The sequence below is a fragment of the Eublepharis macularius genome, chromosome 1, assembly GCF_028583425.1.
Source record: "Eublepharis macularius isolate TG4126 chromosome 1, MPM_Emac_v1.0, whole genome shotgun sequence".
NCBI lineage: Eukaryota > Metazoa > Chordata > Lepidosauria > Squamata > Eublepharidae > Eublepharis > Eublepharis macularius.
In genome coordinates, this window is record NC_072790.1 from 119,845,410 (window position 1) to 119,871,045 (window position 25,636).

The 25,636-nt window shown below is 42.2% G+C and overlaps 1 protein-coding gene across 1 annotated transcript in view; it reads right to left on the minus strand.

The window, feature by feature from the left end:
• The window catches only part of NHSL1 (NHS like 1), a 238,453-nt gene that overhangs the window by 16,392 nt on the left and 196,425 nt on the right, over window positions 1–25,636 (minus strand). Inside the window, exons 4-5 of the mRNA XM_054974770.1 lie at window positions 14,475–14,667; window positions 8,873–9,004 (exon numbers count right to left, since the gene is read on the minus strand). Coding sequence (XP_054830745.1) covers window positions 8,873–9,004; window positions 14,475–14,667 — 325 coding nt within the window. The remainder of the gene's footprint in view (window positions 1–8,872; window positions 9,005–14,474; window positions 14,668–25,636) is intronic.

Genomic DNA, 25,636 nt, shown 5'->3' on the forward strand with positions numbered 1-25,636 from the left:
GGAGCCCTGTTCACTACATGTGCGTGCGCGCACTGCCAGGACAGTGTGCTGATGTCACTTCCCAGGAAGTGATGTCAACACACAGGCCATGGCTGCCCTGGGAATGCTCCCATGCTCCACGGGGGGGGGGGGGAGGCAATTTGGCCATGATCATACCAAATTCAGCCTCAACTGGGACAGCATAGACCCAGAACCGGCTACTGCCAGACGGGGGAGTGTTCCTCCACCTGGAAGTGGCATGATCCGGGTACTTTTGGCCCCAATACTGATGAAAACAGGCCCAATCCGGGCCAAAATGGGCCCAAAATGGCTAGAAGAGGCCATTTTGGGTCCACTTTGGCCTGTATCAATCCCGAAATGGCCAATATCAGGTCGGTACCAGACAGGGGGAGGTTCCCCCCTTGGGCACCGACCCAATCCTGGCAGTTTCGGCCCCGATCCCGGCTGAAACGGGCCCCAAATGGATGAAAACGGCCGTTTTGGGGCCTGTTTTGGTCCCAATCAGGACCAAAATGGCCTGGATTGGGTCAGTGCCAGGCAGGGGAGGGTTCTACCCCCTGGGACAGAACCGATCTCCCAATTAGGGCCAAAATGGGCCCAAAACGGCTTAAAATGGCCATTTTGGGCCTGTTTCGGGGCTGAAACAGCCAGGATCGGGTTCATGCTGGCACCAACCCAATCCAGGCAGTTTTGGCCCTGATCCAGGCTGTTTGGGCCCAGATCCCGGCAGAAATGGGCACAAAATAGCTTAAAATTGCCATTATGGGCCCGTTTCAGCATGGATTGGGGCTGAAACGGCCAGAATCAGGTTGCTGCCAGGCAGAGGATGGTCCCCCTGCCTGTCACTGACCCAATATGGGCAATTTTGGCCCAGACCTGGGCCGTTTGTGCCCCAATCTGAGCTGAAACAGGACCAAAATGGCAATTTTAAGCTATTTTGGGCCCATTTTGATCAGGGTCAGGGCCCAAACAGCTGGGATCAGGTCGGTGCCGGGCAGGGGAGGGTTCTCCCACCTGGTACCAACCCAATCTGGCCATTTTAGGCCCCGATCCCTGCCGAAATGGGCCCCAAATGGCTATTTGGGGCCTGTTTCGACCGGGATTGGGACCGAAGCAGCCAGGATCGGGTTGGTGCCAGGCAGGGGAAGGTTTCCCCACCTGGCATCAACCCAATCTGGGCAGTTTAGGCCCAGATCCAGGCCTTTTGGGCACTGATCCCCTCCAAAATGAGCCCAAAATGTCCATTTGGGGCCAGTTTCGGCCAGGATCGGGGCCAAAATGGCTGGGATTGGGTCGGTGTCGGGGAGGGATCCCCTGCCCAGCACCGACCCAAATTGGGCAGTTTCGGCCCCAATCCGGGCCGTTTTGGCCCAATCCCTGCTGAAACGGGCCCCAAATAGCCGTTTCGGCCTGAATTGGGGCTGAAGTGGCTGGGATTGGGTCAGTGATGAGCAGGGGAGGGTTACCCCACACAGCACCAACCCAAGCCGGGCAGTTTAGGCCCCAATCTGGGCCATTTTGGCTCAATCCGGGCCGAAACGTCCCCCAGCCAGCCCAAAACGGGGGGGGGGGATCTTTAAAACACCTATTCATGTGGGTATCTTTAAGAGGTACCAGAATGGCGTCCGGGAGCATTCCCCCTCAAAAAAAAGCCCTGATAATAACTGTACTTATATACTGATCTTCTAGACAGATTAGTGATCCAATCAACGTGGTGAACAAGTTAGTGTTATTATTATCCCTACAATACAGCGGGGGGAGGATGGGTCTGAGAGGAGTGGCTTATCCAAGGCCACCTACTGAGTTCATGGCAGAAGTGAGATTCAAACCAGCAGTGCTGATTCGCACCCAAACTACTTAACCAGTGTTGAAAACTAAAGTAACTGTTAGTATCTAACATAATTATATTTTACTCCAAATATATCTTCTTGCATGGAAAACCTACTCTCATGGGAGCTCTATAAAATCAGTACCAGAAGAGAAAGGTTGTGACCTTACAAAGCTAGTGGGTGTCTGAAATAACTGTTTCTAATCTGGCTTGCTCCCAAATTGGCATGAAAGGGAGATGAAGATACAGTCCATCTCTGAAACGGAACAAGAATAACAGGAGACAAGCGGAACCAGCGTTGTTCTATTTTTAGCGCAGACTCTGGCCCCTAAATCATTTCTCTGATGTACTGGTGAAAACAGAGTGGTATAATATGAAGTGTGAATAGCATAACCAAGTATGTTGTGGAGCAGATTCATTGACAATCTTTGATTTCAACTGATTCAGAACTCCTTAAGTGCATCAAGTGCTGGATTTACCTGTTGGACCTCATTGTCACCCTATTTAAGTTAAAGTGTGCACTGGAACTGTCACAGTATTTTTCTGCATATTGTTGATGGGCCAACTTGTCTTTTAGAAAAGCTTGTTCATAATTGCTAACTTCACTGAGGATCCCCTGATAAGTTTCCAAGGTATCCCAGGGTTTCCTGGAACACATTCTGAAAAATAGTCTACAGTCCATTGAGAATTGGCATACTTATGGGTTATTGCATTAAAATAACATTTCAAAAAGACTTTTCTTTTTGTTTCAAAATTCTATTGTGATGGTGTAGAAAGGGAGAGAGGAAGAGCTTGTTATCTAAAGTATTTTAAGTCACTGCCAAGGAAAATGCATCAGTTTTGAAATGCCTGCTTGGAAGCTGTTCTTGAAGTGTTTTTAAGGCATGTCAGATAAGGAACCCTTGCCCAGAGGCTTTCAATTCTTTAACTGTTCAGTGCAACTAGACTGTGAAAGTAAGGGCATTCTTTCCATAAATTTTACTAGCTGCCTAAGCCATATCCCATTTGTCCTTTTCCTAGGCATTCAGCTCAGTAGCACAGGGGCAAATAGAAGACTAGGGAAAGATTAATAACAAAATAATGTATAAAAGGTTAACTTGTTCTTACTCTACCAAAGTTTTAAAAAATTCTTAGTGCATTTCGTCTGCTTCTGCGGAAATTCTTTTGTTTCTATAGAGCACATGCTTAAACCCTGATCATGCTGAAGTCAATAAGGATTTATCAAGAACATCAACACAGACAGAAATTAACCTTTAGCATTTTTCGACTATAAAAGACTCAAGTAAAAAATTATATTATGTTCATTTTCAGCTCAAAGTACCCTGATCAATCAAAATTGTAGAGCTTCATCAACGGTGGTAAACACAGACTTCAACTGAATAATACACTAATATGGAAATCTTGAAATTCTGTCTTTTGGAGTGAGAATTTGGCGCTGACACAAAGTCTTTTGGGTTTGAATCCAAGCATAGGGACAACATAAATCTGCTCAAAAATGTATTAAAAGCATATCTCTGTTCTTCAAAGAAGAATCCAGAGAACCACAGTATTCACATGCCATCTCCAAATTCCACAGGACACTATGAATCATATGTTTCAAATACAGGGGTGTGTGCTTCGGGTTTCCAATTCAGGTAAAATACTCGAATCGGAACCGATCTGTAAAGATTCGGGACTCCTGAATTGGAGCCAACATGCTGGCCCCGATTCGGAAATCCTGAATCAAAGCTTCCCAAAGCATTTGGGATGCTTCAGGAAGCTTCAGGGCCTGAGTTCAAAGGGCCCTTTCCCTGCCTCCTGTAAGCAGCAGGTCCCTTTAAATGTTCCAATCTCCACCCCAACCCCAAGCCCCCACTTACTTTGGCCCTGCCACTGCAGTGGTGGAGGCAGTGGCGCGGCAATGGCAGCTCCAGCGTTCCCAGCTGCCCACTGTGGCCGTGGAGGCAGCAGGGCGGTGGTGGCAGCAGTGGCTCCAGCCTTCTCCCTGCTCTGCAGGGCTGTGTGCTGCTGAATCCAGCCTTCCCAGCCACCTTGCAGGCCGCTGCGGGACCAGAGGAGGCAGTGCGGTGGCGGCTCCAGCCCTCCTCGTGCCCTGTAGAGCCACGGCTGCCATTTGAGGGGCAGGAAGGGCCAGCGGAGGTGGCTCCGGCCTTCCCTGCCACCCTACAGGGCCAAACAGCAGTGGAGGAGGCAGCTCTAGCCCTCCCCGCTGCCCGCGGAGGCGGCTTGGACAGCTCCAGCCTTCCCCAGCGCCCAGCTGGCCGTGCAGGCTGAGGAGGCAGCAGCGCCCTTCCCCGCCCGGCCAGGTAAGTGGGGTGGAGGAGATGGGGGCTAAGTGGAGGGTAAGGGTGGGGGTGGAGGGGGATGGGGTGCTGGGAGAAAGCCTCCCCCCAAATCACTTTGGCATGCTACGAATCTTTACAAAGCATACTGAAGCGGCTTGCCACTTCAGGTTTTGGGTATTGCCAAATTTTTTTTCCGCTTCGGGTAAACCCGAAGTGGGAAACCTGAATACTTTCAGGGTGCACACCCCTAGTCAAATAGTAAAGCCCTTTAATTACTGAAAAGCAGTACTTATGAGAGAAGCATACATAACTCATGAAAATCTGAATGTGCAATGGCAAGTGACTCACCATTGCTGTGGCAGGTACGTAAGAATGACATTCTAATTTCCTAAATAGACCCTGTTTGAATCCAGATTATTTTCCAACAATTTACACACTCAGCATTATAATTTATCATAAATATTTCTTGTTCAGAAATTTATTTAAACGTCTTTGTTGATTTAGAAGCTTTTTACCTGTTTTCAGAGATTTGACACAATGTATCATATGCAAAACAAATGAATATAAGGGTGCTTTTAAACTTTTTATAATCTACAAATACTTAGCCTACTAACTTATTTAAAATTATGATCCTTTGTCAAAGATATTATATTTTTAATATTGATAGATTATGTTTTGACCCTAGATTCCCCATTTGAAAGATTATATACCAAATTGTTAGGAAAATTAAAGTATATGATTTCCTTGGCTGCTTGTCTGTAGAGCTGCACAGCTCCTCAGTGAACAGTCAAAGAGCAAAATTACCCTGTCTTGCTATTGTTGTAACATCAGACCTTACCCTGGCACTTTATAACAGGGACTGATAGCCACCCTCATATTATTCTACACTACTCAGAAATAGCATTGCACTGTGGTAGCCTCACTTATACCTTGCACCAGCCCCCCTCCTGCTGTAGCCCTTTAAATGCAGAAGGTCATGAAAACTGTTATCCATTAGAATGAATGCACAATCCAAATAGATCAGATTGCACAACAATCGTGGTTTAGATCACCTTTCACAATTGCAATGGGTTCCCCACCATCAGGCTGCTCACTGGATTGAATCTCATTCCAAGGACATTTGATGAAGAGTCTGAGCAAGTTTGAGAAGACCTGATCCAGGCACTCAGAAACGGTTCTCTAAGGGCCAAATTAGATGTCCCCGAGCTTGCTCTGGGGAACACACTGCCATTTTAAAGAGTGAGCTTCAACTTGGGAACTCTGTAAATTGAGCTATGGTTGGAGGGGAGGGGATCCTGCTTCCCATCATGCCATTTTTTTACCCAAATGTCACACAAAAATCATAATCATGGGTAGGCGTGTGCAATCTGGGTTCAGCAACTGAATTAAAAAACCAGACCACCAAGATTTACTGGACCAGATTACCCAGCTGTAGACAGCTAAGGTGGCAGCAAGAGGGCAGCGACATGAATGGATTCAAGATCTGTGCTACTGCAGAAGAGTAGTGTGCGGTTGATGGGGCAGGGGAGGTGGCAGCAAGCAGAGTGGATTCCCATCCCATTCTTCCCCCCCCCACCCCCAGCTTCAAAAGAGCTCCTTGAAGCCACCACTGTGGCCACCTTTTAAACTCTGCATCTTTAAAGGACAATCAGGAGTAGGTTCCCAGCAAATTTGGTGGAGATTGCTTAAAGACTTAAAGTTGCCCCAAAGACATTTTTCACTTTGGAAATTATGGTTGGTTAAATCTAGATTATCTAACCCAGATCAAAGAATCTGACTCATATTTCTGAGTTCCCAGATTTTTTTAATCCCTGAAACCTTGACCTGGATGACCTGGATATTTTTTTTTTAGTGCATACCCCTAATCATGGGTTGAATCCAGACTGCAGCAGATAGGGGGAAATCAGTGGAAACTGCCAATTTAGTCTGGATCTAACCCAATGATTTTAATAATCTTAAATAGAGATAATTTCATTCTGAGAATATAATGAATTTGAAATATTCCTTAAGTATTTTCATATATTCCAAACTGTTCCAGACTAAGCAGCACAGCACACAAATATTGACAGAATGTGATGTATCAAAGCAACCACACCTCAACAAACAGGATTATAATACAGCTAACTGCTAGCATAAGGTACGGAGGTATGTGAGCTGAAGAGGCAGTGATTTTGCCTGATTTCCGATCTTCACTGCAAGTCCCCAACATTTTTTGAATGTACATGAATCCTATGGTTCCAGGAATTACTGTTCCAAGGATCAAAAAGGACTGCTGGGGGAAGAGGAATGTGAGGGAAATCCACATGCATTATACTGGCAGTTGGTTAACTACAATCCATAGTAGTGCAGAACTGTAGCAAAGTGTGAAAAATTGACTGAGAAAATCAGAAAGGATAGGCCACATCCATACAGCAGCATGCAACTGTATACTCCCATGATGTTTAATCTGGCAGCAGTTGCTTTCATGCATCACAGATGCCACTCCTGAGAACACCTAGGTGGAGCTTATTTAAAGTTAGACCTCCATTTTCTGAAATTAGGATATGGTTTAACTAATTTGAATCTCAACTCACTGTACTAGGACTATGAAAAAAAATCCCTGTCATAACTTACTATATATAATGATGACATTAAACTGCTTTAACAATTATTATAATATTTTTTTCACATTTAAGTACATTTAACAGGCTTTAATTGGGGGAAATGTTTTCATACGCTCCCCCCCCCCCAAAATACATGGGATGCTGAAAACAGAAATGCTGCCAAAAATCGTAGCTGTGAGTAGAAACACCCTGTCCCCATAAGCAAACATAAGCAGGGGATGTGCCAGGTAAGTCTGATTAAATATTATGAGGAAAACAAAATGAAATTCTGTACCAACCTGCTCTTTTTGATAACATATCTAAAACAAGCATCACACATTGTTATCTAAAGGGCACTTGAATAAAAAAATTATGTTTTATTTACTGTGTAATACTGGTATTTTTGCTTACATAAATTTAAGTTTTAAATTAATACAAAGAAGTACAACCAATCTACAATCCCCACCAACAACCCTACCAAATAATCCAGGAAACATCATAGCCAACAACTACTGGTTTTCACTGACTAGAAAATTATTTGGAACTAGTACTGAAAAACACAACTTCCAGGCATATAATGTATTTTTGCTGACATATAACTTATTCTATGCTGGATGTTCTAAGTAATATAGAATTCTTGGGGCGAGCCTGTGGGATGTTGATAGGTGGTAGCAAAACTGGCAACAGTTTCGGAAGACAACAGATTCAATTATTTACTTTATACTGATGTGTATCATCCTAGAAAGCCAATTCTAGGAAACCTATTTTCACATTAGTACTCCTACACTAATATCATTTCATGTAAAAAACAGCACATACACCATCCCATATGATAAACACTGCATATACTTGCAATGGACATATGAAAATCATCTTGAGTGAAGTGGCTGTGCAATGAACAGAATTGAGATGGATCTCAGACATCATTTTTAAATCTGTCTAGACTGTAAACATTATGGCAATCGCACTGATGTAAACTGATATAAATTAAATATCTATTTTACTCTTGACAGAGATTCAGAAAACTCTGGAAATGCATTTATAGGGGTCTCTAAGATTACAAAAATAAGCCTGGTACACTGAAAAGTAATCCTCCTGAGACAGACTTTAATTCCATAAAAATAAAATGTAACATTTGAAAAACCTTTTCAGAAACCTATTGTTCCAGGACATAGCTTTTTTAAAAAATAGCTTCGTGTGGATTCTTTGAAATACCTTAATAAGAATCTTTAATTTACAGGCGGGTAAAGTGATCAGGTTTGTCTTTCTTTGTGATGCGGAGGCGTCCGACTTACCGGGCGCCTGTTTGCCGCCGGCGGGTGGAGGGAGCAGGGGGAGCAGCGTTCGCCGCATCGGTCCCATCCGGGGAATCCCCGGGTGGGACCGACGGCGAATAGAATTCAAACTTGGGAGCCGGCCAATCAGGGGCTCCCTGGCCGGCTCCGTGCAGGGGCGGGGCTAGGCTGCGGACCTCAGGTCTGCAGTCTTCCCTCAGGTCCAGCAGCTGGGTATATAGCCAGCTGCCGGCCCCGCCCCTCGGCAGTTCGTCTCGTCGCGTTTCCCACCCACCTCTCCCTCGCTTTCCGTTGTTTGGATCTATGTCACAACTTTCGGGCGGTGGGCATTGGATCAGATCACTTTTGGGGGAAGCTGGGGGCTGCCGTGCCCCAGGCTTCCCGTTAGGGGATTCCCTTAAGGAGTCTTGGGAGTGAGGCTTGGGGGTGCATGCCCAGCTCGGGGGCTGCCACGGCATCCTCACTCCCAGGTGGCAGGGGATTCACTCAGGGGTGTACACCCAGGTGATCTCCCCCCAAATGCCACTCCTCGGTGCTCCCTCCCCCCAGCCGGGGTCTGGGGGGGGTTGAGGTCCATCGGCTGGCAGGCGGGTCAGCCGATGTCTTCTGGGATCTGATCCACATGCTGCGCCAATACTCCTCTGTTGCTGCTGTCAATAAAGTTGTGGCCATGTTTTCCCCAAGCACTGGTGTGGTCTGTGTCTGTTTGAACCCCCCTTCTCCCTCCCACCCTCAACGCTAGGCGGCAACAGACATACATTTATTTGAAATGTTTAACAGGCTATCAGACTGTACTGGCTTCATTGAGCACAGGTAAATGTTTCTAGTCATGGTTGGCAGTAATGATTAATTATAATGGAATACAGTTCTGATGAGCCATACCTAGCTCTCTTTGGATGTTGTCAGGGACTCCTGTAATAGTCTTTCTCCTTTTCACTTTCTTCGGCCGCCTTACCACAGTGTCTGTGTAAATTAGAGACCTCCGTATGCTGGCTTGGCGGTCAAAATTCTCCCCTGATGTACAGTAGAACAAGCAAAGCACCATTACTTCCAAGCGCGCTGACATCATGCACTTTCTTTCACTTGCTTATTGTAGAAATGAAGAAAAGGCATTAATAAATGATGTTAGCTAAGTTTTACAGAGTGGATACAGCACATCGCCCCCTTTAAGACTCAGGAACAGAAAGGACCAACTGTCCCATATTTCTGCAGGTCAAATTTTCATTGATTTAAGTATATTAGCAAACTTTGAGCCTAAGTGTTGAACACTAATTACATTTCATGTTGTGTGAGGGATTGAGGGAGGGAGGGTGTATATGGGTCCTGCAAATGGCAGAGGAAATCTTTTATCTACAAATAATATGTACTGAATGGTAAGTCAAACGTTTGTTAAGCTCATTGCTCTTTCATGTTCTTCAGTTACAAAACAAAGCAGGTTAAAAAAGATCAATCTAGACAAATAATGTCCATGTAAATGGACATTCCATGTAAATGTTTTTAGGGCCATGGTCTAATTGAATAAAGCTATGATGAAATGTCTTCAGTGAGCCATTTTAGGGACATTTTTGTGGTGGAAGAATGTCAAATAGCTGCAAATTCAGGTCTAAAGTGAGCCATTTAGGAGAGGATAGGAGGAAAACATGGAGCTTATGTAAAAGGTATGAATTGTAAAGGATTTCAGAGATGCACAAAATTTTAGAGCTTAAAATGGTTATTTCTGTAACTCCAAAATTATATTTTATTTTAAAAGGGGTGGTGGTTGTTTTAAGCAGCTCCATCACTGGAGTTAAATTCTGTCCAAACAGGCTCATTTTTGACTGCTTGATATGATAATTCCCAAACAGTATTGTCAGTAAGATAGGTAACTAATTTCATATGCAAACCATGATAAGACCAAATTACACTGACATGTGGACCTCAACTATGCTTAATACAATGGCAAGCTGTCATTGGTAAATGCTGCATTTTCTAAATTCATTGAACTTAAGTGTATTTCAACAAAATTAAAATATGTGCTACAATGACAAAAGCCTTATAGCTGACCATGTGCTGTACCATAATTGAACCCAGCAGCATGAGTACAGGTTGAATAGCTTTTAACAAATCCACTTTTTCAATCAATTAATAACTTGGCCATTTTATTTATTTAAAGTATTTATAATTTGTCTTTGGAAGTGGCTTACAAATTAGATACACATATAAAGAAAAAGCCTCACTTACATTCCTCCCAGCCCCCCCAAAAAACTTTTCATTTCTCAGATCCACAGGGTAGTTAACAGACATTTTCTTAAGCAGAATTCAAATTCTATTAAGGCAGGGAAAACTTATTGTAATAAAGGAATACTTTCATATTTTTAACATAAAAGAGTTTTGTTTTATTTGCAAGAGCATTGTTCTTCTAAATTTATTTTAAAAGTCTGAATAGCCAAGTTATTTCTCACTGAAAAGTGACTTTGACATGTGCAAGAAACTGCTGTTCATGTCATACACCTTCTTCCTGGAGCAGGACACTTCATCATGGCACATGACATAAGGAAGATGTGAGAAACACCACTGGCTTCAAAAAAGCTGCACAATACATACTGCACAATGTATGTAGCATGTTGGCTTTCCCAGAATAAAAGAAAAAGACTAAATACAACAGTTCTATCCTCAGTTGCCACATGCAAAGGAACTTTTTTTCCATTTGTAATATTCAAGCCCAAAATTAATTTCTCTCAGTAAATGAGAGTTTTGCAACTCTATGGCAGCTGAGATCATCATGGAGAGCTGAGAGTTCATCTTCATTATAAAAGATTCAAACCATATGGCATGTTCCATTAGGCATTTCCTGGGGGATTGGTTTTTCTCTTTTTTGAACAGCAGTCCTCCCATCTAACATCCCAAAAGCTTCTGAGATGCCTCCAATTTTCCAAAGTGGTTAGCCATGTGGAACAGGCTTCAGGAGGAGGGGGTGACAAAGCCATACTGCGCTCACACAATCAGTTACATGGTTCTTTGTATATTGCACCAAAATGAGCGTCAGTTAGGGAAATGACGACTTATGGCAAAATATCTGATACGTTAGAAAGTGGATATAGATCTTTATTTTTTACCAATCAACAACTTGGTAAACCAGTTGTCTGTAATAATTTACCAGGTATTTTTACATTCTTGTTTTACCAGATTTCTGACTCAGTTTGTTTGTGATAAAAATTCTCTCTGTTTGGCAAACTGTTATAGATGACTGTTTATTAAGTGGTTATGTGACACTTTGGTAAGTTAAAACTTGGTAAATGATTATTCTGATGAAAATCACACAAACTAAGGCTAAGATCACATGAATTTGTATAATCAGCAATTTTAAATTTTGTGATAAACAAATTACATTTTAAATTAAACTAATCTAACACACACACACTTTATATCCACATTCTTTCATCCCAGTTCAGTAGAATGTTTACACACTTGCTTAAATTCGTCTTGTTCATCAAGGAGCTGCCAAATGAAGTCAGCAGCAGTGCTATAAGGACATGCTTCAATATTATGCAGAAGGAATTCCTTTATGTTTTGTGTCTTAGATCAGCACAACCATCACCCCTTGCTGTTATTTTCCTTTGTTTCTGGCTAAGACCTCACCCACAGCTACCACTTGCCCCAGGATTAACAACAAGATCATGGTGTTTAAAAAGCATATACCATCAATATCTTAAACACTAAAACTTCTGAGAATCTCCTTTCCAGATTAAGCTCTGCTTCAGCTGACCAAAGACTCTTAAAAAACAGGCTCCCTTAAATTTCTCCCACTAAAAATACTTTACATTCCTCATACACTCTTCAAATCCACAGGGTCTGACCATTCCTAGATCTGGATAGCCAGTCAGCAGCTTGTCAGCTTAATGTAGTGCACCATTGTTTTCAGGTTTCCTCTTCCTGAAGAACACTTGCAGATGAAACTGAAAGGGGTCTTGTCAAGTAAAAAGTTTATTTTTTTCATTTTTCCCCAAAGATTCCAAATTTCCTTAAAAAGTATGGTTAGGATTAAATATTTTATTTCAGAAAAGTAAATATTTTGTTTCAGTGAATAGCTCATATCCACTACTGCAGGCTCATAGATAATCCTAACTTTCTGTGTAAAATGAGGCAAGGAAAGAAAAACATGCTCTCCAATATTTAAACCCACTCAAGACTGGCCCCAGACCACACTCCACACCTCCTTTCTAAAGTAAGTAAATGTAATAGGGGAGGTTTATCTAAAAATTAGATTCTGATTTACATATCAGCAGAAATCTACTGTTTCTCAGTGGGACTTCATTAAAACAAAGGAGTGCCTGCAACAAAAGGTTGTGATTTGCTTTAAAGTAAGACCACTGTGGGAAAGGCTCTCCCTATTGATGAGTTAGGGGCTGCTGCTGAACACTTTACCACTGTTGTGTGGAGAAAGATTTGGGAAAGAAAAATGGCAGCCATTTCCCCTTCCTCCCTCTGTCCAAAAACCATCTGCTCCATAGTACTGAACAATTCCATCTGGGGCAGAAATCCACAAACCTTCCTTTAGCAGTGCAGATGGGGAGGAAAGATTAACTCCCTGCTAATCCACGTTATCAGGTCTCATGGAGCAAAGAAGGAACATCCACCACTCTATAGTGCTAAACCAAAGGAATAAAAAGACTGAACGCAGTAAAAACATTTTTATCTGTTTCTTTTTTGCACTATATTGGAAAGTTCTTGAAAAAAATAATCCTTTAGGGGCTCTGGACCCTTTGCTACTTAAATTTTCCCTTGCAGGGGGAGGTAATTTGGATAGAGGAACCACCTCCAATCCCAACTAACTACTTTGAAAGATCCAGTAAACGATTAGGGGGACAGACTGCTTAATATCCCCCAAAATGCTGGAAGGTTAACTGAAAGGTTAACAAGAATCTTTTCTTCAGCCTAGGAATTCCCAAAGATCTTGAGTCTCCGGGCCAAACTACAAGTGACGCCTGACACTACTTGGACACTTGTCAGCTTCCCTCAAGTTTTGATGGGAAATGTAGACGTCCTGGTCTTGCAGCTTGGCTCTCCAACTGCTGTCCAATGGACTTTTCAACTGTCACTTGTCCAACATTCCACCAAGCTGCCTACATTTCCCATCAAAACTTGAGGGAAGCTGACAAGTGTCCGACTAGTGTCAGGTGTCACTTGTAGTTTGGCCCTCAGAATTCCTTAGCAGCATGAGGGCTATACAAATATACAGCCTTCCTATTTTGGTTTTGTCCACTCCCCTTTTAATTAACATGTCTATCCCTCTGGAATCTCAACATTATATACTTACTTAAGTATATAACATCAAAGGACCATGGAATTAAACTGAAGACCTCTTCTCTAAATGTAGTGCTCTGTTACTAGCATACTAATGATTCCATGATACCATCTTCCATGCAACCTATTTTTCAAACAGGGCAGAAACTGGCGGAAAATAACTTTATGAGTTAAGCGTGTATAACTGGTTAGTGTTATTATACTGAAAAATCTTGCTAATAAAAAGAGACCACAGTTGGGGTCAAATAGTAATAAAGAAGTACATAGGAGAAATCAATTCCCAGATTAACCATTAGTGAAATCAAATCAACCCTTAAGACTTTTATGTGCAGTACCTAATTGAAAAACTAATGCACAACGAAAATCTACGGCACTTAAATGTAGTCAGCCACCTGAGCAATCTAATAATGGTAGAAAAAAAAAGATTTAGGCTTCCCTTCTGAAGCTGTGTTTCAGTGAATAATAGCAGACATGCTCTCTCAGAGTGACAACCCTTCCTCAAAAATTGAATGAGAACACAGTTCTGCAATCTACTTCTTCCTCCAGTGCACTGAGAACGAAGCAGATTCTGCCTTTGCACAGTATCAGTGGATCTTACCCAGGACTTTCCAAGTTCAAGATGTTCTCAGCTGTGTAATTTTCTATTATTGAAATTTGAAACTAAACTACAGCATTTTGTAAACAGGAAGCCCAATTTCTAAATTGTTCCCATTAAGACCTAGGGAACAGCAGTTATTAAGAAAGAGACACAGGTAAGTTTTCTTATAAATATCCCTCTACTACTTTACATCCCGAACATATTTCTGCTGTGATTATATACAATATATAACTACAGAAATATATAGTTTGGTTGACTTTTTAAATATTCTTTATAGTTTCAAATATAAACTGATCCTAAAAATTTAAGAAAAAATTCTCGAAGCTATCCTATTGTCCTTATAATGAAAAACATACCTGCATATAATTTGAGCATTCAACATTAATCCTTTTTTGGGGGGTGTCCATTATTTATTTATTTTTATTTCAAGGCTCTGATATTGTGTTCTCTTATTATTATTAATTATGAGCCCTTAAAAAAAGGAACCATCTTTTGTAAAGTATTGTTTCATTCGTTCTTCCCACTGAGTTATATTTTCATAAAATAAAAATAGTCATTTGAGAAGTTTTGATCATCTCTACCATATGGCAAGAAAAAGCCTACCTGTAACATTAATAGGTATAACATCAGTTTGGACTGCTTGTGCCTGCTGTCGCATTTTCTCCTCTGGTGTAGGCAATGGAAGTGATTTGGTCCAATTCGTTTGAGTGTTGATATCAGATAATTCATTTGAAACTGGTGTTTTTGGTCTCTTGATGCTAATAAGTTTTTCTTCTTCGGGAGTAGGGGTTGAACACTAGAAAGAGAAATACATTCTATAAATTCTTCACAGGAAACACAAATGATAAAACTGCTAATCTCAGTCCAAAAAGGAAGTACCCAATACCACAAACAGTTTTGATACTTTCACCTTGGCTATTACTAGAAAAGAAAGTAATCAGATCCTGTTCGCATATGAACTATCAATGAAAAAAGCTACCAATTGAATAAATGTATGTAATTTTAAAGTGGTCTTTGAAACTTGGGTTAAATTTATAACAGTATTCTGAAATAAGCTCCATTTTAACAAAACCAAGTTCATGTTAGCAAGCTATACTTCAGTTCATTACTAGAAACCAAACACCTCCATGATTCATAATCTATGTTATAAATTTCCCATTACCAGAATAAGCCTGTATTCCCTCTTTGCCTCAACTTTTTCTATTAACTGGAAGGACAGAATACAAACATACTTCCAAATGAGCGGTTACCAACCTTCGATGTGCTGCAGGGGGCAATACTCTCCCCGTTACTGTTTAACATCTACATGACCCCCTCACCCAGTTGGTGCGAAGTTTCGGGCTTGGGTGTCACCAATATGCGGATGACACCCAACTATATCTGTTGATGGATGGCCAGCCTGGATCAGCCCCAGATGTCCTGGAGCATGCTTTCGAAGCCGTGGCTGGATGGTTGAGGCAAAGTCGGCTGAAACTAAACCCTGCGAAGATGGAGATCCTGTATTTGAGTCATGGAAACGTGGATTCGGGTCCTTGGCGTCTTATACTTGATGGGGCAGTGCTTACACTGGCCCCGAGAGTTAGGAGCCTGGGGGTGATTCTGGATGCCTCCTTGACTATGGAGGCCCAGGTCACTGCAGTTGCCAGGTCTTCTTTTTTCTATCTTCGACAGACCAGGCAGCTTGCCCCTTATCTTTCGTCCTGTGACTTGGCTACAGTGATCTAGGCAATGGTCACCTCTAGGCTTGACTACTGTAATGCACTCTACACTGGTCTTCCCCTGAACCTCATCCGGCAGTTACAGCTGGTACAGAATGCAGCAGCGTGGGTCATCACTGGAACGTCAAGGTGTGAGCACATAATGCCGGTATTGCGTCAGCTGCACTGGTTACCAGTAGAGTACCGAATCAGGTTCAAGGTTCTGGTATTAACCTATAAAGCCCTATGAGGACACGGACCGGTGTATCTGTGGAACCGCCTCTCCCCATATGAGCCTCAGAGGACTGTTCGCTCTAACAGCAAACATCTGCTGAAGGTCTCTGGCCCCAGGGAGGCCCACCTGGCATCAACCAGGGCCAGGGCCTTTTCGGTCCTGGCCCCAGCCTGGTGGAACGCTCTGTCTAATGAGACCAGGGCCCAGCAGGATTTATTGTCTTTTTGCCAGGCCTGTAAGACAGAGCTGTTCCGCCAGGCATATGGTTGATGCTAGGCAGAGCCCCCCCATCCAGTCGAGCATGGTCTGTGCTCCCCACTAGCGACATCCTCCATCTGTTGAGCTCCACTGTAAATGCTCTGGTGAAGGTGAAAGGGAGGTGCCTTGTGTATGCATATAGTGCATTTTATTATGCTGCTGAGTATAAGTGTATGTGTATATATATATATATATATGTATTTTAAATGTTAGGATGTTTATATATTTATAATTTTAAACGGTGTAATTGTTAGATGTATTTTAAATGTATGTAAACTGTAATCCGCCCTGAGCCTGCTGGTGTGGGGAGGGCGGAATATAAATCTAATAAATTAAATTAAATTAAATTCTAAGTTGGTTGTTGATGAAGGGGTTGGTCTATGAGGACAACTGTCCTGTGTTAGTCGCTGCCCAAACTGGGAGCACAGTGGATATAAAACTGAAGGAAGCAGCTGCTAGGAGAGGGGGCAGAAGGAAAGTTTTCTTCTTAACACTCCCGTTACACCAGTACCATCTCTGGCTGAATTAATTGACACCACGCAGTAACAATGTGTTGTCTTAACAGCAGAGATGTGGGACGGAATATTTTTCAAATAGAAAAAAACACCAATGCTTGATTTTTTCATGGATAAATTTCCATTTTAAAAGATAATGCCAATGAATGGATGCCATTGTCAATGCAATATCAAACAAGCTTGGCAGTTTCAAAGTCATAGTTAATGCTTTTCTGGTGATTATCCCTAGAAACTGTGTGAGATAATTATGATTGACAGTACCCTGCTGAAGGCAGAGGATTCCCTGTCGTCAGCTGCCGCCCCCTGCCACTGCTCACCTGGCTAGTGGTGAGGAACTAGCCAACCATATGCACTCCACGCAGGAGGCATGCAATTGAAATGGATCTGTGTACTCCCACGTCACCAGAAAATGCCGTCATTTCTGGCACGACATGGAAGCACCAAATCATGCCACAAAACTGGCAGTTTGTAGCCAATTTTTAAAGAATCTGCCCACAGCACAACCAGTCAATCCTATGTTGCACTGGAAATGTCATCATTTTCCAGTGACACCCAGTCCCTCAGTTTGGTACCCAGAGGACCTGGCAATCCTGGAGCTAATACATGTATGTTATAATAATTTGTAAATGCCGTGAGAGATACAACCACAAATACCTATAATAATCCAAATTAAAAATGAACTTATGAATTCACTTGCCTGTCAATCCAAATGCAAAGCTAAAATACTTATCCTGGCAAAGTGCATTTCTTTCTGAATCAAGATACAGGACTATCAAAGAAGGGAAGGTGTGTGCATATATCTTCACCACAGTCAGAGCTCTGTAGTGTTTGGGAAAGGTTTACGCTTCTCATTAGATGTTCATTAGAAATCATCAACCAACTTCCTCCAACTGTCAGGGCAACGTGTTATTAAATCATCAATAAAGATAAGATGAAAACAATACTAAGCACCTTTAAAGACTATTGATTTCAATAGAAAAGTAAAATATGCACATCTACTGACTGCAAACAATGGCTTTAAAGGGTTTAATCTTAAAAATTAGTAGTTCTAGTTATACAAGGTTGAAGAATCCCATACTTTAAGCAGTGATCTTAATAGAAACATTAAAAATAAGTAGTTCTAGTTTTACAAGCTTAAAGAATCCCATTAAGATGCTGAATTTTTTTTTAAAGATACTGAAAAATTTATAGCAGAAATACTAGGAAAGATTGGACAATGGGAAGATCAAGTAATGAAAACTTTTGGAGAGATGGTACTTTGGAACCCATGATTTTGATAGTTATACTAATACTTCTCTGTTTTGTATGTATGTGCACATTAAAGTGTATATTGTCTTAAAGAACAGTTACATCAAGGCAAATGTGCATACTTTGCCTCAATCAAATCAGATTTTTTTTACAAGTGGAGTCTTTTAAAGACAGACATGTACAATAAAATATGTCACTCTAAGTTGTTTACCTTATTGCTACCCCCAAAGAAGCTTCTTTTTCTCCTAGACTCAAGTGTGAAATATGGTGCTGCTGTGTGATAAGCCCCAATAACCTACTTTTCATCTGGTTGGCTGACACTGTCAAAATGAATAACTGTCATGTTATGTTGACCCCATATTGTATTCAAGAACCTGACTGTCATAAGGCAGACACCAGAGGCTGTTTGAACGTGACAAGATGAAAAAGTGTACCATAGAACCCTCCCCCATGAAATCATATAACTTTAAAAAGGGATACTGTAAATACATTGTGAACATAATATATTACTTCACATTACTTATAATTTCTATGTAATGTAGAAAATTAATGAAGAGATCATTTGACCAATATTTTGACCAATCAAGTAGGTACATGTCTATCTAATCCCCCCCCCAATTTACATTAGGTATTGCATTTAAATGGCTTGATTTACCCAACCTTGCCACTATTCCCTTTGCCAATAAGCATTCGATCTAAATAATCCAAGGTTACAAAATTCCATGGAAAGATAAATACTCTGCTTAACTCTCACTTCTACATCCCCAACAGATACAAGAAATAAAACCTAAGTGCTGTCTCAAGTGAAGGTACAGTAGAAAAGTTTGTTGACAGGGGAGCTGATTACAAATCAATGTGTAAACTCTTTGGGTTGGATGCTACCAGCTTTTCTGATCAATCTTGTCTGATTCCCCTCCTCATAGCAGCCCCCATCTCCTGTGGCTTTAGTTCATATGAATGCCATGTTAACCAGCACAATTTTTTCACTAGTCAAACATAGTCTTCCCTTTTTCACCAATGGAAAAACTTGTAGTATCCAACCCTGAAACTTTAAAACCTGTAAAACTGGTAGATTATATTCCTCTTAATCTGACATCATTGGAGTGGAGTAGCTTTAGAAGTCAGTCTCCCCACCCTTCAGCCCTTTGTAAAATCAACTCCCCTCCTTCCATCATCTTTTCCCTTCCCTGTCATTAGGGTCTAAAGTCTATCTTCTGTCCAGTAACAACCATGAGAATACAAGAGACAAGCTGAGAGATTAAACAGGAAGCTTTCTTATAGATGCCCAGTAATCAGAGAAGCCAGTGCTACAGACAATGAGGAGAAACAGGAGAAATCTCATAACCTAAAGAGAATGAAACAAGACTGCAATGGTGTTTTTTGTCCTCCTTTACATACCAAAGCAGAGTGGACTAACTGAAGAAAGATATAATTTGTTTGGTTGGGCGACACATACAACTAGCAGAATACATTTTATTGGCAAAGGATTTGTTTTGCCTCGATGCTAAATTACATAGCTCTGGATTTAGTAATCTCTTTTCTTAATTTTACTTTCCAAGTATGATCCTTCCTATATTCTCTCCAACATAAAAAGCTTCAGTGTATTCTAGTGAGGTTTCCTAGAAATCAAGATATCTCATGTGACAAACCCAGTTTCTAAATATCTCCCCTTACAGCCAACATGAAACTTTTCATCATTTCCATTACTTCTATTACACCATGCAGCCATCTCATTGAATACAGCTCCTAGGAAATCATTATTGCAAGTGTAACTAAGCATGGAAACGAAACTTTAAATAGATATTTGTAATACATAAGAATAAAATTAATTTTACTTTGTTGTCATCTTTTAATACTACCTCTTCAGATTTGGCATCCATTTACAAGGAAATAAAGGTGTATCCTGATCAGTCAAAATATTACATGGCTTTTGTATAAACACAAGCAGAGTATTAACATCAACCATTAACTTAGTTGGTTGCTCTGATTTTATTTGTGATCAATGTATCTTTGATGTGGTGCTTCGAAAGCCCATCCAAATAGTGTCTAGGATCCCATCAATTTTTACTCCACCAACAGAACACATCTTTCTTGCCTTTCCCCTACTGAGGCAGCTACCAAATACCCCCATAAATTCTGCTCCTGAAGGATGGTGGACCCCTCAAGAACATGAGAGGAGAACTGAAAGGCTGCTGCAGAAAGGGGGAAATATCTGTTTGGGGTCCGCAACCCAGCTCCTGGACTTACCTGGAGAAAAGGACGGGAGACCCGCAGGAGACATCCGCCCAGCTGCTTCCACAGGCACTTGTCCAGGGGGCTGGAACAGTCACAGCACCCCAGCAGCAGAGCCAGGCGGCTGGAGCAGCCACAGCACCCCAGCAGCAGAGTCGGGGGCTGGAACAGGCACAGCACCCCAGCAGCAGAGCCAGGGGGCTGGAACAGGCACAGCACCCCAGCAGCAGAGCCAGGGGGCTGGAGCAGCCACAGCACCCCAGCAGCAGAGCCAGGGGGCTGGAACAGGCACAGCACCCCAGCAGCAGAGCCAGGCGGCTGGAACAGGCACAGCACCCCAGCAGCAGAGTCAGGGGGCTGGAACAGGCACAGCACCCCAGCAGCAGAGTCAGGGGGCTGGAGCAGCCACAGCCCCCCAGCAGCAGAGTCAGGGGGCTGGAACAGTCACAGCCCCCAGCAGCAGAGTCAGGGGGCTGGAACAGTCACAGCCCCCCAGCAGCAGAGTCAGGGGGCCCAGAGGCTCCAGGGAAGGCAACACAGCCAGCAGCAAGTGTGGGAGGGGAAGAGCCAGAGGGGGAAGCCTGCCAGGGAAGGGCAGCCACGCCCAGCTCCAAGGGACAGGCAGCCCAGATGCTGGCTGGAAGGGCACCTCATGAGCAGAGGCAGAGACAGCCAAGGCGCAGCACCTGGAAAGGCCCTGCCAGTCCAGTCCTGCAGGGAAGGTTAACGGAGAATGAGGGAGGGAGAGAAGAAAGCACACCTAGAGGAAGCCTCAGCTGGGACACCTTTACATTCATCCCCACCCTGCTAGAGACGCAGGGAAGGCCGGGAGGAGTTAATGAAAGAGAAGGACACCTGAGAGCAGACATAGCTGGGCAGCCTCAGGAGAGAGAAGGAGCTTGGAAGGAAGGACAGAGGCAGCCAAGGGAAAGTCTATAAAAGCTGGCTCAGGAGAGCATTCAGGGTGGGTTGACTGAGTAGGAGGGATGGAGTGGAGTTGGAGCGGAGCAGAGGCAAGGAGGAAAGTTGATGGAGGAGGAGGAGATGGCGGAGGTCAAAGGGGATGAGTGGCACAGGTTGAGCAGGCCAGCGAATGGACTGAGAGGGAGTCTGGGTGAGGTATACCGCCCCTCCTTCCACAGAGCAGGGTCCTGCAGCATCCCTGGCACCCCTTTGACATAAGGGCTGGCCATGCCAGGGCCCTGCCCAGCAGCGGCCACTGCAAGCCCTGACAATATCCTTCACCTGAGCACATGGATCTGTTCGATAGAATCCAACCCAGTGACTCCTTCACTCTCACTTACAAAATGGAAAATGCAGGATAGATCCCAGGGAATAGTAGATATCCTTTTCCTATGGAAGAACATACTTAATGCAGAAGGCTGACCATATATACTGTTCCTTAAGGCACATGAAACTAGAGAAACTTAATGGTTTCTTTCAATCACTCTAAGAAATTAGAAAGCAACATACACTCAAAGTGACTTAGCCTTTTCTTAACCAAGTAGCAGGATCAAGATCTATTCAACAAATTTAATATTTAAAAGAGCATTTTCAAATTCCACTTGTTTTGATATCCATTTCCTTGGGGCCTATTTGAAGACCTGACTTAAATCTCAGTCATAATGACAGAACATAATTAATATCTTTTTACTTAACTAAAGTTGGAAATAGATATTAATTCCACTGAATTCTAGCCAAAGTTGGAAATAGATATTAATTGCACTGAATTCTAACCAATTCTCTTTCTCTCTTCCTAGATTCAAAGTTGTTTTTTTATTTCAAGTGAAATATAATATAATGCATTTTATAATTTCCATTCACTACTGTGAAAACCATAATCATTCAAAGAATATAATAGTCAGAGTTAGTAACTATTCCTAAAGTCAGTTTAGAGAAACAGAAATTTTTAACAAATACTGAGGTTTTCAAAAACAAATCTGTCCATCATTTACATAAACTGAGGGTTTGAGTTGCTGACAAATTAATTAAAATGAAAAAAGGATAAGAGAATTAAATATTATTGCAAGGTTTTTTTGATAAAAGGACAAAAGCAACAGCAGGTGACAAATTAAGAATAAGAGTACAAGATTTGAGGATATTCTAATGTGACAAGACCATCAAGCTGCTGGTATTACAGCTGGATGCTCCTACTTTTTGGCTAGGTACCTTGATCTTCCATGGAATCAAACAACAGCAGATGCTAAGGCAAGACTGAGGAAGGCAGTCTAACAGACTAGACTGTTGAGTGAGAGAAAAAAGAGAATGAGTGACAAAGAAAAGAGAATGAAAAACACTCACAAACAATAACACAACGTACAGGTCAAACATTTACATGGTACACGAAATTTTAGAAAGCCAGGAAGCACTTCTACCTGAATTGACAAATTTCTATGTAGTGCAAATGTATTGTACGGGAGAGTACCGGGGGGGGGCAGCTGAAATGCCATACTTCAGTTAAAAGGACATATTTTGGTGTTGGGGATGTGTTGTTTTGGAAGAACTCCAGTCAAAAACTAAACAGGCTCACAATGAGGAGACATGCATAAACAAGTGAGTAATTGCAAAAACACTATTTTAAACTATTATCTTGCATTAGGGCCAGTTCACACTTGGTAAAAGGGTTACATGTTGTACTCTTCCTGTGTCCAAGGCTTCGATTTGCTTTGGGGTTTGGGGGAAAACCATGTGAATCAGTCTTCACATGTACAGTGACAGCTTTGTTAAGAAGCACTTTTCATACAATATGGATCTTTTCATCACTAGTTACTTCATTGCCAGAAACGAGTGACCATGAGAATGTCACACAAGCCAGGACATCAGAATAACAGTCTGACCTCAGATTCAGAACTTCATCAGAATAAGAATCCTGAGACATCAGGACACTCTTTCTGAATCACATCAAGAAGCAGTTATCAAGGTATCCTTGAATCCCAAGAGATTTTAAATAAATAATAAATGTGAGAGCATAAACATATATAATAGAGTTTGGTGGGAAGGGAGTTTGTTACTTAGATGTACTGTACCCTGCATATTGCATCACTGCTGTTTTCTATTATTTCACTTATTTCAGCATTATATTGTTTTATAACAAGGAATATATCCATGATATTTCTCCCTGTTGGATGCTTAACTGCTATTAAAAGAGCAATAAAGCAAAGCTTCAAGCAGTGTCTGGGCTTTGAATGCTTTATCTCCACTGAAAAACTGAAGCATACAGAGAAAAAAGATCATGGTTGTGGCTAGATCACTGCATGCCAAACTGTATGATTAATGTGTCACAAGAGGCGCTGAGGTATGACTTGAAACTGTAAGCCATTTCTTTAGGTTCTCCAGAAACAGCAGGAATATTCAGCATTTATCTGCCTCCTCTCTGTCAATATACTGGCAGTAACATCATCCTAAGAGAAGGGACTATGGAGACAACAGGATTCCCTGATACATGCAGTGTGCACATCAGGCTAAAGGGAATCCCAAAACCATCTCCATTTTCCAGAAAGCAGCATCTTCCTTGAGCCAACTGAACAAAGAATAGGTGGGATGCCAGAAGGTAATATAAATGATCTATCCTGCAACTGGAAAGAAGATTCCTCTCATTGGGACCTAATGAGAAAACACAGATGACTGTAATAGTATACCAATTTTAATCTGCCCCTTAAAAAACAAACCCTCCTTGTGCCCTAAGTTATCTTACATATTCTAGGGTGCTAGAAATATAGCCAGATAAGGTATTCTATATTTAATGGATGGAAGTGAGAATTGAGAATTGTATCATTTTACCAGTAAATGGAGAGAGGATTGCTCTACTTTGAGATATTATCCTTTGGACTTTAATCAAAAGTAGCATTAAAGATCATTCATTTTGAATGAAAGAATAATTACAGCCAACAATTTACAAGACCACTAAAACTCTTCAGTTGGAATTCTGAAAGCACAGGATTTTAAGTTTGCAATACAGTGAAATGATGAGTGCCTCTAATGTAAGCAGTATTGTTCAAAAGCGTGCAGAGTACACATACATATCAATCTCTTCTTTTTCAGTAAACTATTTCTAGGGCAATGACAATTATACAGTATACTATCCAGGCTACATTTCATAGAATGCTAATAATCAAGACAATGTTTATTGTGCTTAGTTATTAAACTGTATTATAATTGAAATTATCCCTTGGTCTGTAATCTCCCCCAAAAGATATATCAACTCATATGTTGCTCCAGTTATTGTGGTGAGCAGCCCAGTCCATAACCCAGCAAAGACACTAATGTTTGGATTTAAACCCATTCAATTCTAAATACATTTACTTGACAGTAAACTGTACCATGCTTGCACATAGAGACTTAAAGAAGAATGGAAGATTTTATTCACTTACCATGAAGCTTCCTTTCTCGGTGGTCCAGAAGTGGGGCAGTCAAGACCTCTGGATAGCTCCTCCTCCGTCTCTTACGCAGGGTTGGACAAATCTTGCGATCCTCGGGGGAGGGGCTCCCAGGCTGCTCCAGTTCCTTTTCAAGCCCTCATCGATTCCCCAAAAAGTTCGTTTCCAGGCTGTTACTCACCTGCTTCAGGTAACTATAACGTTAACAGATTAACCATTCCACAACGTAACAGTACAACTACACTCCAAGTGATTAATCTAAACAGGGATGTTAGTCCGTTTCTACTGCCTTTGTATCTTATATAATTGCTTTAACCAACCATTCATGTACCGGGCGGGATTGTGACTGCCCCACTCCTGGACCACCGAGAAAGGAAGCTGCACAGTAAGTGAATAAAATCTTCCATTCTCCAGTGGTCCGGAGTGGGGCAGTCAAGACCTCTGGGATGTACGCATAGCAGTGTTCTCTGGGGCGGGTATCCTATGTATCTAGGATGTGCTGTAGCACCCTCCTGCCAAAGGCCGCGTCAGCCGAGGCCATCTGATCTATCCTGTAATGCTTGGTGAAAGTGTGGACTGACTTCCAAGTTGCAGCTTTACATATCTTCTCCAGGGATGGGAAAGATCTGTACGCTGCTGAGGTGGCTGTCCCTCGGAGGGAGTGGGCAGTGATTCCTTCTGGAGGCGGAAGGTCCCTGGCTTTGTATGCTAACCCAACACTCTCCCTAATCCATCTACTCAGCATAGATGCCGTTACTCTCTCTCCCATGGTATTCCGTCTGAATGAAACAAACATGCTCTCCCCTTTAGGTATCTGCCTTGTTCTATCAATATAGAAACTCAGAGCCCTTTTAACATCTAGCCTGTGCCACTCCTTCTCCTTATCATGTTTGGGATTTGTACAAAAGGAAGGCAAGATGATGTCCTCCCCCCTATGGAAGGACGAGTTTACTTTTGGTATAAAGGCAGGATTTGTTCTCAACACTACCTTATCTTGATGGAAAATACACAGGTCCCTATTTACCGAAAGTGCCCCTATTTCTGGCACCCTCCTAGCAGAGGTCAAGCCCACTAGAAAAACTGTCTTAAGTGTCCAGTTCTTCAGGGAACAAGTTGCCATTGGTTCGAAGGGTTCCCTAGTGAGCGTGTTCAACACCAAATTCAGATTCCAGGTAGGAAAATGATGCACTTGAGGCGGATTCAG